At 36.9% G+C, this 15,121-nt stretch overlaps 1 protein-coding gene across 2 annotated transcripts in view; it reads right to left on the reverse strand.

Annotated features, from left to right (window-relative positions):
- The window catches only part of BCKDHB (branched chain keto acid dehydrogenase E1 subunit beta), a 201,083-nt gene that overhangs the window by 40,307 nt on the left and 145,655 nt on the right, over window positions 1–15,121 (reverse strand). The window contains exon 8 of one of the 2 annotated variants that reach the window (XM_023517275.1): window positions 11,244–11,330. The exons of the other annotated variant lie outside the window; for it this stretch is intronic. Within the exon in view, the coding sequence (XP_023373043.1) occupies window positions 11,244–11,330 (87 nt within the window). The remainder of the gene's footprint in view (window positions 1–11,243; window positions 11,331–15,121) is intronic. 2 annotated transcript variants of the gene reach the window in all.

The following is a 15,121-nucleotide window of genomic DNA, read 5'->3' on the forward strand; positions in this document are numbered from 1 at the left end:
AAATATACACATACAGGTTAGTTAATCCAGACTCAATACAAATATACACATATAGGTTAGTTAATCCAGACTCAATACAAATAAAGGCTAGTCGTGGTCCTATTTTGTAAAGTACATGAGTTTTATTAAAATGGATCCTGCATTTAATTTACTGGGTAAATTGATAGCTCCATACATAATTAGACATTCCGTCACGTCAGAAGACTACTGCTTTGTTATTTTAAAGTACCTGAACTATGTTTCTGGAACTGCCACAGGAAAGCTGGTTTTAATAAAATACAGGATTATGTGATTTTGGAATATTATTCACAAAATATGTTCAAATTGGTCTGCTACACACTTATGTAGAAATCTATGCCCAGCAGAGTTCACGGTTAAAAATGAAGCACAAACTTCATGTCAGGGCAGACGCAGGAGACTCATCAGTAATGAGCTAGAAAGGAAAGACTAAGTTCCAATTTCTTTACTGCAAACATAGAGTTAACCATTGGTATTAAAATAAAACTAGCAGAACAAAGAGAAAAATGGTGCTAGAACACTTAAAAATACAAGCCACCTCAAGGAAAATCGAAATGCCATCTGGCTGGTTCTAAAAGTACTCAACAACGCAGGCCTGGTAAGCATTTTATTACTCTTTGAAGCTGGGAATTTAAAATCAATCCAGAAAAGAAATGCAGAAACATTGCAATTAAGAAAACAAACGAATCCTATGAAAAGACAGGAAATCATCAGGAAACCTTTAAGGAATAGTAAAATAGTAATTGTGTTTGATATAGTCACCTTAAGGTACTTTTAAAAACAAATATTTAGATTCCCTTTAAAGAATACTCAATAATTATACATTTTTAGCTAATAATTAGCTAATAATAATTTCAGCTAAATCTATAAAAATATATAGATTCTTTGTGCCATCTGAAATAAAAAACTATCTCAAACAATAAATGTTATAATCTGATCTTCTAAGCATTAAAATAGAAAAATGCATTTCTTCAAATGGATCAGGAAATAAAAATAAAGTTCTTTAACTTAAATTGAAAGAAAATGAACACTCAACACTTCTCCAATCAAGCATAAATTTTGTGACATTTCTAAAAATTAAAATGACATCTTGAACATTAATATTGATACATCTGAAAAATCAAAACAATTATAAAGTAGGTGACTTCTGCTTATGTGTTTTATTTTCAACCACTTTTTTTTTTTGCAATAAGTGCTGATTGTGACTTGCCTTAATTTTCATAAACGTTTAGATTCAAATTGAGCAGAAAATTCATTAACAATAGTTAATTTCTAATTTAATGTCTACTTTAAACTCAGCCATGTTTTGGTGAGCTGTGAACTCATTCACAAAAATAAACGATGGCCCTTAAAATAAAATGTAAACTAATTTGATCTACAGATTCAATTCCACTAAATTACAAAAATAAAATGGGCTATCAACAGCACCCATTTCATTGCCAAGGGCGTGACAAACTCGCTCAGAAAAATTTAATTTTGTCTTTAGCAGGCAGCCCCAGCCTGTTACTGCTGACAGAACAGGGATGACATTTCTTGGCAAATTTTATGTGTCTTTGCGTTTGCCTAAAATGCTGCACAAGGCAGCCAAGCGGACTGGCCTTGTCATGGACATATCCTCTGCTATCTCCCCATTTATAAAATTTTAAACAATCTTATTATAGTTTAAAATAAAGACAAGGTTATATACTTTAAAAATATATAACTTGAAAGGCTGGGCACAGTGGCTCACACCTCTAATCCCAGCACTCCGGGAGGCCGAGGCTGGTAGTTTGCCTGAGCTCAGGAGTTCGAGACCAGCCTGAGCTAGAGCAAGACCTTTGTCTAAACACAGCTGGGCTACCGAGGGTGACAAAGTGGGACTATGTCTCAAAAAGAAAATAAAAAAGAGAGAGAGAGAGAGCAATACACACATATGTATAACTGGAAATATAAGAAATTACTTCTTACTGATAAGGAAAACACCTTATTTAAATATTAAAGCAACTACAATTTCTTTGAGGGCACAACCAGGTTTTCAAGGTTCATTCATTAAACAGAAACTCCAACTCTGTAGCTATAAAAAACTACTTCAAGGTACCACAAATCATAGAAATCACTAACTTTTTAAAGAAAGTAATGCTCTCTTACAGAGAATCTATTTTGCTAATTAGTCTATTCAGCCTATGAAATCTTGTTGGTAAATGTAGAAACATACATATCTTCCTTAAACTCACTAAAGAATCATGAGGAAACGGTATCCCCAATTTATTCAAAAGCAACACCACTTTGTTGCAAACTCTAAAGGGAAAGGTGAGCAGCAGCACATACCAGGGCCCATTTCTGAAGTTAATGCAACGAACAAAAATGACATCATTTGGGGGATCAACAATTTGGAACAGTGGTATATAAAAGCAAACTATTCAATCTGGTCACTTCTGTCGCTAGGAACTTATATGGACAAGATAACCCAACAAAAATACCATTCTCTGTCAAAGAGACTGCTAACAACAATTCCATCTGCAGGTAAACAATTCACTTATTTAGCGTTCCTTCTTAATGCCAGGCATGGTTCTAGACGCCGGGCTGCAGGAGAACTCACCCTCAGGAAGTTTGCCTTCTACTCTGAGAAAGACACCAAACACTAAGTCAGGCACCTGCCCACAGTCCACGGGCTGGGGAGACAGGGAGTCAGAGGGACCTGACAGGGGAGGACTTTCAGGGTGAGGGGCTACTGCAGGTGAGGCATCAGGGAATGCCTTTCTGAGGTGATTTAAAAGATAATCCACTTTAAAAAAAAAAAAAAATATCTAATTCATTCTTTCAACTTATGAGCAAGGGCCCACCTTTATAACATAACCTTTCAGTTAGCTGAACACATTTCCTTTCAAGCATTCCAGCAGTTAATTTTCCCATCCAACTGGCTGGTCAGAGTCAGCCTTAAGAGGGATGGGCAGGCACAGTTGCTATGAGTGCACCGGGGGACCGCTGCTGACTAGACAAATGGTAAGGATTGCATGAGAGCAATGGGGGTGCTTATCGTGATCCAGAGAGGTGACACCTGGATGATCTTGTTTCTGACTGGCTCTCATCCAAAGAAATTTCAACAAGACTGATGATGGCAATTCATCATAAAGCTAACACCCCCCCCCCAAAAAAAAAGATGAAAAATAAGCAGTGAATCCAATGTTAGCATCACAGTATCACTGACCACTTAATACAGAAACATTAAACAATCTGAAGACCCCAATACAGTGCTACTCTCATTTTTATACCGAGAGCAATGAGTCAAAATCTGCCAGCCACAGGTAAGACAGCCCAAATCTATCAGTGGGGTTCCACTGACTTCCACCCACATCACAATTCTGAGTAAGGCACCACCAATATAATGAATGGTAATTCCCAACATTCAAATGTACACGATTAAGGAACCATGTCAAAATAACGTGAAAAGTAAAATCATTTTAATCAATTTTGTGAGCAAAATGGGCTTTCTCACTGAAAATAACTGGGCAGATTTAGAAGCATAACCTTGCCACGTGGAAGAGACATCTAATCACAATAAAGCTTTTCATTATTACAAAAGTGATATATACATGTGCATTCAAAATGAAGAAAATAAAACCAGTAAATTTGCAAATTTCCTTCCCTATGCCTAAATATATGTATATACAAAGTTGTTTTTTCACAAAATTGGGCAAGTAAAATGCCAATATGTTTATATAATGAGCTTTCATTTAATATTACACGCATATAAACATTAAAATGTTGGAAATTTTACCGATTTTAATAAATCCATAACATTCATCAAATACATAAACCATAACCTATTCAAATATATTCCTGATGTCATTAGTATAATTTCCAACATTCTTCTATCGAATAAACTGCTCTGAGAACACACATATTTCTGTGTGGTTCCCGAGGAAGGAGTCTTAAGAATTCCCGAGTATGAGGACAGGCACATTCCCCAACTAACTTCCCAGAAGGATGAATCAATTTCTATACTTGCCCTTCACCAACTCAGCTTCTAAGAGGCGCTACCCTTCTAGGTAACAAATAATATTGCTATTTCACTGTTAAAATTCGCACTCTTACACACAACTGGCATGTTTTTTCCTGCCTCTGACCTTTAAGGTCCTACTGATTAACACTGACATGCAGGATGCTCATCAGAGCACACACCCTCCAACACTGTCCCAGTCATTATCTTTTTAATTGTGTTTGTTCTTGTCATAAAAAAATTCATCTTATGTAAATATATTAATCTGCAGCAATATTATTGAGCCTGTTGCTTTTTGATTTTGTGCTTACAAATTTCTTATCCATCTTATTATCAGTTATTTTCTACATTTTTCTTTTAGGTTTTGTGGGGGGGGTTATGTTAATTTAGAGTTTATTAGGGGAATAGAAAGAAGGTAGATTTGGGAGGTGTTTAAAACATGGCTGCTAAACAGAGGCCATGGAGGAAGCGGAGGAAACCAAGCCTACTTCTAACTATTCCTCCTTCCCTTAAAAGTCACGTTTCTTCAGAGAGTTGTCTACACTCATCATTTGGAGTCTTCACCACCCATTCACTTACCAGCCCAAACACAATCTGGCTTCCATCCCGGCCACTCCCACATTTGCATCAGCCACCAATGTCTTCTAGCTGCCACAGCCTAATCCCGGGAAGGATTTAAACCACTAGTCATGTAGACCACAGCCAGACTCATCCCCATCTGTCCTCTGTAAGGGTCTCTCCTGCCCCTTCCTTCTCTCCAGCAACGCCACCTCACCCTCTTTCACAGCTCTTCTTCCACAATTTCTCTTAAATGTTGGTGTACTCAGGAGCCGCTTCTTCACAAACTCCCCCTTTCTAAGACTCTCTTTTAACCAATGTGATCCATGGTCTTAGCCGCCACCATAAGATGCTGAATCCCTCTCTCATCCCTATGCCTTAGATCCTCTCCTGAGCTTCAGAGACATATGTTCATCCCTTTCTTAAGTTCTACAAGTCCAAATGCACCTGTCATCTTCCACACACGGTGCTTAGAGGTGTTTTGCAATGACAGCCCCTATCTCAGTGAAACGTCACCTCTGTTTGAACATCACCAAGCTAAAGCCCAGCAACATCTGAGTGCTGCCCTCTGCCTGCCTCTCCATCAGCCACTTCAGCCCTTGCCCCACTCCGCTCTAGTCAATCAGCAGGTCTTACTTTCAGATTCTCTCTCCCTCTCCAAAATTCACCTTACCCTTCCCCCTCCACTCCATGGTTTAGAAGACCCAAATCTTCAAGTCTTCAAATGTCCTTAGTTTAAAAGACAGATCCTCTCCCCTACTTTACTCAGCTACAGTAAGAAATCTAACAGGGATATACTCTGAGAAGTGCCATTAGGTGATGTCATCACTGTGTGAGCCTCTCAGTGTCCTTACACACACCTGTGTGATATGACGTCCCACACACCTAGGCTGCATGGTATAGGTTTGTAGCCGAGTGCGTCTGTGCTACAAATTTGTACAGCATGTTACTTAACTGAATACAGTAGGCAACTATAACACAGGGTTAAGTATTTCTGTATCCAGACACAGAAAAGGTATGGATAAAAATACTGATTATGGGGGCCAGGTGCAGCAGCCTAAGGATCTTACTGCTTTAGCCAAGGAAAGTCCACAGGAGGTTTTCAAGTGGGCAATGAACAAAGTTTGATGTGTATTTAAGAAAATAAAGAATGGTAATGTGATGAGAGGTGAGAGGCAGCAGACAAAGCAGATCCAGAAAGAGGTGAGCAGAAACAGAGCTCATGTTAAGTCAAGCTGATTTCCATAACTGGCAAATGTCCAAGTGCACAAACTTACCTTTCTTACCATCTCTTGTTCACATCCTTCCACATAAACCACTTCATCATCTGCAACTTTCATCACTACCAAAAGTAACATGAAGTTGGAATTTTGAGTCTAACCCCCCAACAGCAGATTAAATCTTGAAAGTTTCTAATTTAAAATTTTCAAGAGGAACCAAGCACATGGTTGAGACTGCCTAGGAAAGAAGAGGGGACACGAAGACAGGGGTCCCGGTGAGAGTTTGCCACACCCACGCTGACGTGGAAAGAGACCAGGTGTGTGAGGACAAAGAGGAGGATCCACAGGGGCTCATCTGAACAGGAAGAATCTGTGGTCACAGGAGCCACTTACAGAATACTCAGCAGGCTTCAGGGCAAACCTGCATTGTTTACAAGGCCACCTGTGTTAACTGCTCCCTGGCGCTCTGGCTCCCTCTCTTAGTATAAAGTATACTTCTCAGTGTTCTGTCTATTGCTGTCATTGGAAAATGTTTTGCATCGCTGATGATGTTTTTTAAATTGACAGTACAAAATTGCAGTAAAATATTCATCAAATCACTACTCTGACGATTTTCTCTGATGACTCAATTTATCGGCATGGCAATTTTAATTAAATATTTTCCACAATGGTAAAAAGTCAAGACTGTATCCCCAATTCTTCAAACTGAAGTCTTTAAATGGTGTGCTTATATATTTAGCATTAATAAGAAGTTTATAAGAAAAAAAAGTCCCTTTGGCATAAACCTTCTAACATGAAACCCCGAGAAAAGCAAAATTCTTTTACAAGTACGTGAAAATTATAAAACTTTTCTTTTACAAAATGATTCATGTAGGGTCTATAAAAATCCTTTCAAACTATTAGAATCTGATAATCTTATAAATATATGTCAGTGCACACAATTTCTGAGTTCCAATTCTTAGAAAAAGAGACCGCACAGAAAGGATGTAACAATGGTACGGAAACTTACCACCCTCTCCAACTGGACTCCTTCGCAGTTATTGCTTCCATGTGTTTAAAAAAAAAAAATACTCAAACCTTTAAGCCAACCACATCCCTAAATTTTTTGGCACTCTTATTAAGCACTATATCCAGACTGGGTTGGGGAGGGGGTGTTATTATCACATAATTCTATCAGATTCAGAATTTATTTCATCATTACAAGAATGTGTTACAAATTAATAATAAAGGTTGGTTTCTAAAAAACAATGCTAAAATATCACAAATTATTTGGTTTTACTACTGAAATAAATAATGCCTATGTTTAACACTGCATTCTAGAACATAAAATACAAACTCATGTGAAGGAATATGAAAATGGATGTGGTTAACAAATTTTTGTACACTAAAGACTTTGTTTTGAAAAGCCATAGCTACATAAACTGAATACAAACACCACATAAAATTAATTCACATAATTTTCTGAAACAGTTAAATCTTTGCTCAAACTACACAATAAATAAATCTGTGCTACAAATTATACAATAAAAAGTGAATGAATTATGTGCACTCTATAGTCTTTGCACTTTTCCACAAATCGGGGTGTAGAAGCATGACTCCCTAAAACCAGGACCTTAAGCTGCAGTATGTGTCAAATAAAAGCAGGAAAAAGTTCCCTTTCTGCAAAGTGAGAACAGATGGGAATGTAAACTAGATAGGGAGAGACAGTGGAGCTTCGGACGTCCCACAGAGAGGTCTTCCCCAGAGCAGGGCCAAGTCCACCGAGCCTCAACTTGCCCTGCCTCCCAGTTGACCTCCAAATTAAACCCAACAGGAATGTAAAGCACTTCATAAATTAGAGGCACTATTTTGGTGGGTTTTTTTTTTTTTTGGCAAGCATTCATCTATGTAAAAATTTTATAAAAACCCTTTTAATACATACAAGTTAAAAAAAAGTATGTCTAATCAATATGAAGTAGTCTACTCACTTTTGTGAGTTTAACATTATTTCAAACTAAGGGTGTTAGCAATAAATTTTTTTTTAAATAATAAATGGCTTTACGAAGAAGAAGCTGCAGGCATGAGCAAGCTTCAATTCCGTACAGCAAATTCCCTGTATGATGGAAGAGCCGTATGTCATAAATTAAAGAGATATGTCAATAAATTATGACAATCTGCATTCATTCCTTTCATATTTTATCAGCATATTAAAAATAATCTTTTAATAGTAACATCAATAATCTATCTTATAATAAATGTTCCTTTATCGGATGCTTAATTTTACGCAGCAAGATACAATTTTCCTATCTAAAAACACCAATTGTAAGCTTGAAAGAATATTCTCCACAGTGCTGTGTTCTCTTCAATACTTTTTAATTTTTATTATAGGTAAGTATTTAAAATTTAAGTAAACCAGAGGATTTCAGATCTTTAGGTGTTCTCAGGTTTTAAAAACAGCAATTTTATTGTTAATAATTGTTCTCTTAAAATATTCTTTTAAGAACAATTTTGTAGGATTAACCTTGAGCTTTTAAAAATTGCTACCTATCCTCCACAAAATATTGCCTGTGGAGCAATTTTTGTTCTCACAGTCACATAAAATTTGCATTGGTAGAAACAACAATAACCCACTACTTTAATCAACAGTACTCAAATTTGTAGACCATTCTCATCCATAATTTCAAACTTCTTTTCCAAGACGACAAGAAAAAGTCATCCATGTAAGATTTTGCCTGCCGTCCTAGAAAGCTGGCTTTCAATACCTTAACCCCGTTTTATCTGTTTTAACCTTACAAAGTACAAACAAACAACAACAAAAAAAAATACAGAAATATGAATCATTCCAAGTAGTAAGAGGAACTGCACCTCACTCCTAGGTAACTTCAGTTTAAACCACCCCAGGCACCGGTGACAGGATGCAGGTTCCCCTTATAACAGGGCACGAGGCCATCACAGAGATGCTCCCTGTAGAACACTGTAGATAGGGGGATATGTGCATAAAGTAATTTCTGAGCACTACATTCTACTATTTAGATTACTCTAAATTATATGCAAACATGACTGCTGGAAAAGAAAAGGAAATTTCCCAGTGTCTAGCTTTCTTTCTAGCTTTCTTTTTTTAACCTCCCTTATCAACAGATAAAGCCACAGACACCAAACACTGAGCATACCATGCTCATTAAATTTGTTAAAATTGAATTTCTACACTTCATATTTGTGTAAATAAAATCTAAATTAGGCAAAAGCAATGGTGTACACTTTCAAATTCATCCTCATATTAATAAATCTGAATTCAAATTACCCAAAATGTAAAACACAGACCCTCCCTACAAAATTAAAATTACAGTATTGCCTTAAGTCATTTTTGTGGTTAGCTGACTGAGTAAATTTACCATGGAAAACAGAGAACATTTTATAGTGACTCCAAAACTTCCATTTTTCTCTTGGGGTGGGGGAGAATACATATGTACACACTTAGCATTTATCTGAGACCCCTGCCCTAGTCCCAGATATCCTACAGTCTTTAAAAACCTCATGAGGCACAAGTACTCTGGATGACAAATATTCATCTGTAAAAGGAATACAGTTGGTTTAGATCAACATTTCTCAAGGTACAGACTGCAGACACCTGATCATCTATGAACACAGTCCTGAGTATCATCAGCTATTCTGCTTTGTTTTGGTACCTTCATATTATGATACAGATACAATTATATTCTGATAGTCTCACTGACAATTTTTACTACTAACAACTACCACATAAGTTCAGCATCTAATATGTTAATGATTTTTGGTGCTAGCTAGTTATAGTATGTATGTTTAATTCCTAATAGTGTTTCTCAAACTGTGATTCACTAATATATTCTTGGGGCCTGAAAGACATTTTTCCATTAACATAAATCCAAGTATTATTCAAGACCAGGAGACGCTAGATTAGATCATCTTGCTAATTCCTTTCCAGTCTGAAAAATATTAGATTCTATTATAGTCTCCCAATGATTTACAGAGATCAAATTTTGAAAGCACACTCAGAGGAAGAAAACTTTGCAAGAGGAGTTGTGTTATCTAAGTTCTGCTTGTTCTCCTTTTACAATTATGCACAAATGAAGATTTGAGGTGATTATCACAGCAGTAGGTGGGCAACATCTAACAGGCCTGTCAAAGTTGCTTTCAGCAAATCCTCACACTATCATTTCAAATGGTTTGGTAGAGTACACGTACAGTAGGAGTCGAAATACAGTTTCTTGTTCCCATTTTGCCTCTGGCTTGAAGCAAGCTCTTGGTATTACAGTGATTTATTCTTGCACCCCCATTTTTTTCACAATGTAGCATATCATGCTACTCCATGAATAAAAGCACAACAAACAGTGGGTGCTTATGTTATATGATAGTGTGTTTCAAAGTTTAATTTATACAATAACTAGGAAACCAACAAATCTACTAAACTCAAATATTTGCTTTTCTTGATTTTGTCACTGACTATATAACATAAAAAATAAATTTGTTTTTGAATGTAAATGTGGATTATTTTGATCTAGTTTTTAAAACTTTTGTTTAAATCTGCTTTACATATTTTTAAAATATTTATAATTTTGTCAGCTAGCATTTAAAGATATTTTACTGGTAAAAGTAACTCTTTACTCACTAAAAGTTTAAAAACATAAACTTATCACTACTTACATATCATAACTTTAAGTCAAGTTAGTAAGCAAATTCTCTACGCATATATGTCTTAACAACTAAAGCATTTCAACACCAGTAATGTTTGCAAACTGCAAAGATACTCTAACTTAAAAACGCACATACCTTACATTTAAAATAACTTCAATTTAAAAATCAGAGGGAAAAAAGGCTTTAAATATCTTATGCATAGCTATCATATAAAAGTGAATAAAAGGTTTAAGTAAATTTCTTCCAGAAACAAGTGTATAATATTTTTTCCTGATATGCAGCAGCTTAAATGAACATTTTAAAAATCAGTTTTTAAAACACTTCTAAAGCACTTCTATAGCATAACCTAACTTTATTATTAAACTAATAAATTATTTTTAATCATTTATTGAATTTTAATTAGTGAATTTTGAGAGAGGCATTTTTAGAAGGGATAGGCTGTGAAAATCTAAGATGAATTTCATAATCAACCAATTCCATAACCACCATAAATTATAGTAAGAGTGCTGTCAGATTCAAACTTAAAAAGATTTTTCTTTTCCTGTTAACCTAGCAGATATAACCCATGTTAGCTTATTAAACTCGGTTCAAACTTTTTTCTTCCCCTAAAGGATTTTTCAGCTTTCATTATTTTAAGATCTCTTTTTTAGAAGATGTAATTACACCATTAACTAAAGAACAGAGCGGCTGAATCAGAATGGAATTGTACATTTCCAGAAAGCGCGTGCTTGCATACACCGTGAGGAGTAATTTATGTTCTTCCGGGGGAGGCAGGAGCGATAGCACAGCGTTAGAGCCGGCGCTCGCGGTCACTCTACCTGAACTGTGGAGCTGATCTCCGAGGCAAAGCCTCCCGTCAAAGGAGCCTCGTGACTGATGAGCAGACGTCCTGTTTTGATCACAGACTGAAAGAGAGAAGCAAAGCCTGGTGTTGGACAGGAAATGTATTTCAAGCACATGATGGCCGCTTTAATTCAGTCATAAAAATATTTCAATTCAACAAGCGGTATACAAATCAGTAATTCAATTCTACACCAAGTAAATTACAATTCCCTTTTAAGAGACCAGTCAACTTATTTTTGTACTTGAAACAATTTTTTGTAGTATAGTTTATAATCCCTGTAGAAAAGAAAAATGAGATCTGTGATTCCATCTATGTAATTTTAAATACACACTCATTATTATAAGATATCTTTGTGTTATAGACTGAGTTAATATTTTACATTTAATATCGCAATATCAATATTTTTCTTCATATTACTTTAAGAGCCAAACTGTTTGTGTTCATTTGGGGGCATTTTTGCATATAAATAACAATGGTCTTAGGAAATAATCGTTTTGTGGAAAAGGAAAACACAAAACAGCACATGAAAACTGTACAGCAAAGGAAAAGCTCAAGCTCCTAGAAACCCAGCAGTAGGAATCACTACAAGAGTAAAACACAAAGTCCTCTCAGCCCACACGGGAAGCTGGCTGGTGACACGCCGCATTCTCACGTCCAAGCATCAGAGGCGGTCAGGACGCATCTAACAGTGTTTCGTGCCCTCCTCCACACTGTGCACCGTATACTCAGCATAACATTAAATTGAAAAGCACAGCTGTGACATGATAGGATTCCAGCTGTGTTGGCAGGTAAAAACTATTAAAATCAACAGCAAGTCATTGCTTGAGAAATGTTGACCAATTACCATATTACCAAAGAGAAGTGGTAATTCTGTCTCTAAATTTCTAATAAATTGATATTACCTTTCTTAAAATCTGTTAACGTTTCAGGAATATAAAATCTCCCAAACAAAAATAGACATTAAGATGAAATATTTCATCCATTCAAGGTAATTATAGTTTAGAATTTTAAAAGTATGAAGCAATTTCAGGCAGCAGATGTTAATCTCCAAGACACGGCCAAAAGCTGTGACAAAGATAAGCTGGGGTTAGGGTTAGGGCAAATAGTGACTGAAGAAAACAAAATCTGCTGAGTACCTTAATGAATGCCAGCCCACCCCAGGGGAACGCTAACCCGGGATGTTCATATTTATCTTTCTATGACTAGGGTTAATTATGCCATTGGTCAAAGTCACAAGTGAAACTTCAATGCACCTGGATAGAAAATCATAAAGAGACAAATTGCCATAATCACACACACAAAAAAAATATATTTTCAAAATACTCTCTCAAAGATGTTCACTTTAAGAATAACCAATAGGGAGGAAAACACACCAGGTTTAAAAATCAGACCTTTCTCATAGCCATGGAACCAAGAATTCTGCCACATAAAAGTATCTAAGGCTGAGCGCCAAAATCCATCATGCTAGATGGTGCATCAAATTTCCAGCAGGTAGAAATGAGAAACTTATAAAAAAATGCCATTACCCTAAAACCCCACACAACCAAACTAGTGCTTTTCATCTGAGCTCAGGCTATCCAAGACCAAATGCCAATCTTCGGAATGATCCCTGAATCAACAAAAAACCAGGGAAAACACCTATGCTTGCTGCCTGCCGTAGGGCAGAGAAACTAAGCCCACATGACCCAGGACAAAAGCATCCACTCCGTGGGGTTCATGTAGGATGATGTGTGAGCAGACGAATCCCAAGACCTCACTGTCCCTCCGCCAGGGAAGGGCTAAACACACCAGCACACAGCACCATGGTAACATATCATGCAGCCATGAAAAAGACCAAGGATGTCAGAAGATGCCCATGATAAGGGGCAAAGTCAGCAAGCTGCACAACAATACAGTTTCATTTTTATGAAAAATCATCTTGGTGGGGACACCAAGAAAAATATCTTTTCAATGTGCATATTGAGAGAACATGTGTAAAGAGTCCTGAGATTCCTTTTTAACTGAAAATATGAGAAAGGGTCTTTTTACGTTGTGTATTTTTAGGTCATTGAAAGTAGTCTGAATAAATCTAAAAATTAAAGAAGAAAGCCCTTGAATTAAGCTGAAGGTAACAGCACGTGTATTTTGCAGTCACAGTCTCCTCAGAGAGCACAGTGATGCTTTCTCCTGGGACTAGCTCCAGGAACACGGGACTCCTGAGACCCCCATCCCAGCAGCAAGAACACAACAGAAACGCAGCGTCAGTCTCTCGGCCCCACCCTGCTGATCCACGGCACACCAGGGTCACGTCCAGCGCATCACTTGACCTCAAAGCCACTGGACACGAGACAAAGCGAGAAGTCACTCTCGGCATCAGCAGCTCAAGGTCCTCAACAACTCTGTGTCTGTGCTTCAAAAAACTGTGTTCTCAGATGGAGTTACACTGACAGATACGGAAAGAATTCCAGAAATTTCCTAAACACCAAGAAACAGAGGGTAGGCACAAGGAAAATGCTTTGAGTTTGTGGAAATTGCCCCTTGTCTGCAAATAAGTGAAAGAGAAACGGGGTAGCAGGAAGAGAGAGCTCAGAAGTGACGCCATAAACCCCAATGGGGACTGTGGGAAAGGTCTCTGTGTGCCGGGCTCCCAGCTGAAAACTACAGAAACTTCTAGTCACACTGTCAAAGAATTAACATGCACTAAACTGTCTGGGAACATTGTTCTGTGAGGTGTAGTAGAAATTCCATTTCGTATATGCTTTTTGTCATTCAGAATTTCAATTTACTAAAATTTCTAAGATTGTTTTACTATACTATTTTGTCAATATTGTGAAAATGAAATTGACACAAATGTAAAAATAAGTGAAGAAAATATTGCTCTGTCTATTCTTTGTGGTTCAATTAGTTATTCTAATTAAAGTACCGATTTTGTCAACTTCAATAGGCTTTTAATGTTCACATACGTAGACAAAAAAAAAAAAATAATACACAACTGCCAGGAAATTTCCCTCACCAAATTTAGCATTTTGATGTACTTAGAGGGTAAAAGTTAATATAGTATTCTTCAATGGACATAGTCATCAACATTTTGAAAACAAGTATAGATATAAACACTGACAATACTTTCTTTGGAAGAAAATATTCTTTAGAGTTTTCAGGTTTTCTTCTGCGATAAATCCATGTCTCCTCTTGAAAAAAATTAATGGTGTCTGAACCTATCAAAGCCAGGAAAGATCATAGAAGGCTGGATTTTCCAGTATCAGCTGCTCCAACTTTTTACCACAAAGCCCTACTCCTGGACTCCAGCCCATGGCAGAAAGAAGACCAATGAGTTAAAGGTGACAAATGGCACCAACAAAAGCCAAGCCAGTTAAAGATCAGGACTAGGTAACTGTCCTCTGAGTCTTCTACCAAAAACAAAAGGATTTTTTACCCCACAAAGACTGTAGATTTGTCAAGAAAACTTACAGAAGGGTCCTGAAAGGCAATGAGTTTTCTCACCACTTTAATTAGTCGTCCCCTAACAGGGGTGACCAAAGTCCCAGCACTGAACACATAACATTGCCCAGAACAGACATATCATGGTGATAGGACCTTGAAGGTGACTTATGTCTTGTTTGGACTCCTGAGGGCTTTCCCCGCATTACCCATTTCCTACCCATGTCCTTATTAATGGCCATAAGTTAAAGTTCTGTGTGCAGGACGTCTAGTGCAATGTCCTGAACACAGCAGACCCTCAAGTTAATTAGATGAAAACTGTTAAGATGAGCTGTTTAACTATGTTATGTGTGTTCTCTTTTAATTTTCATATGCTATTGCCTTCTTCACAAAATCCATTTTTAAGATAGTGCAAAAGTACACACATCTTCCACA

Source organism: Otolemur garnettii, unplaced genomic scaffold, assembly GCF_000181295.1.
Source record: "Otolemur garnettii isolate 467f Iridium unplaced genomic scaffold, OtoGar3 scaffold00107, whole genome shotgun sequence".
NCBI lineage: Eukaryota > Metazoa > Chordata > Mammalia > Primates > Galagidae > Otolemur > Otolemur garnettii.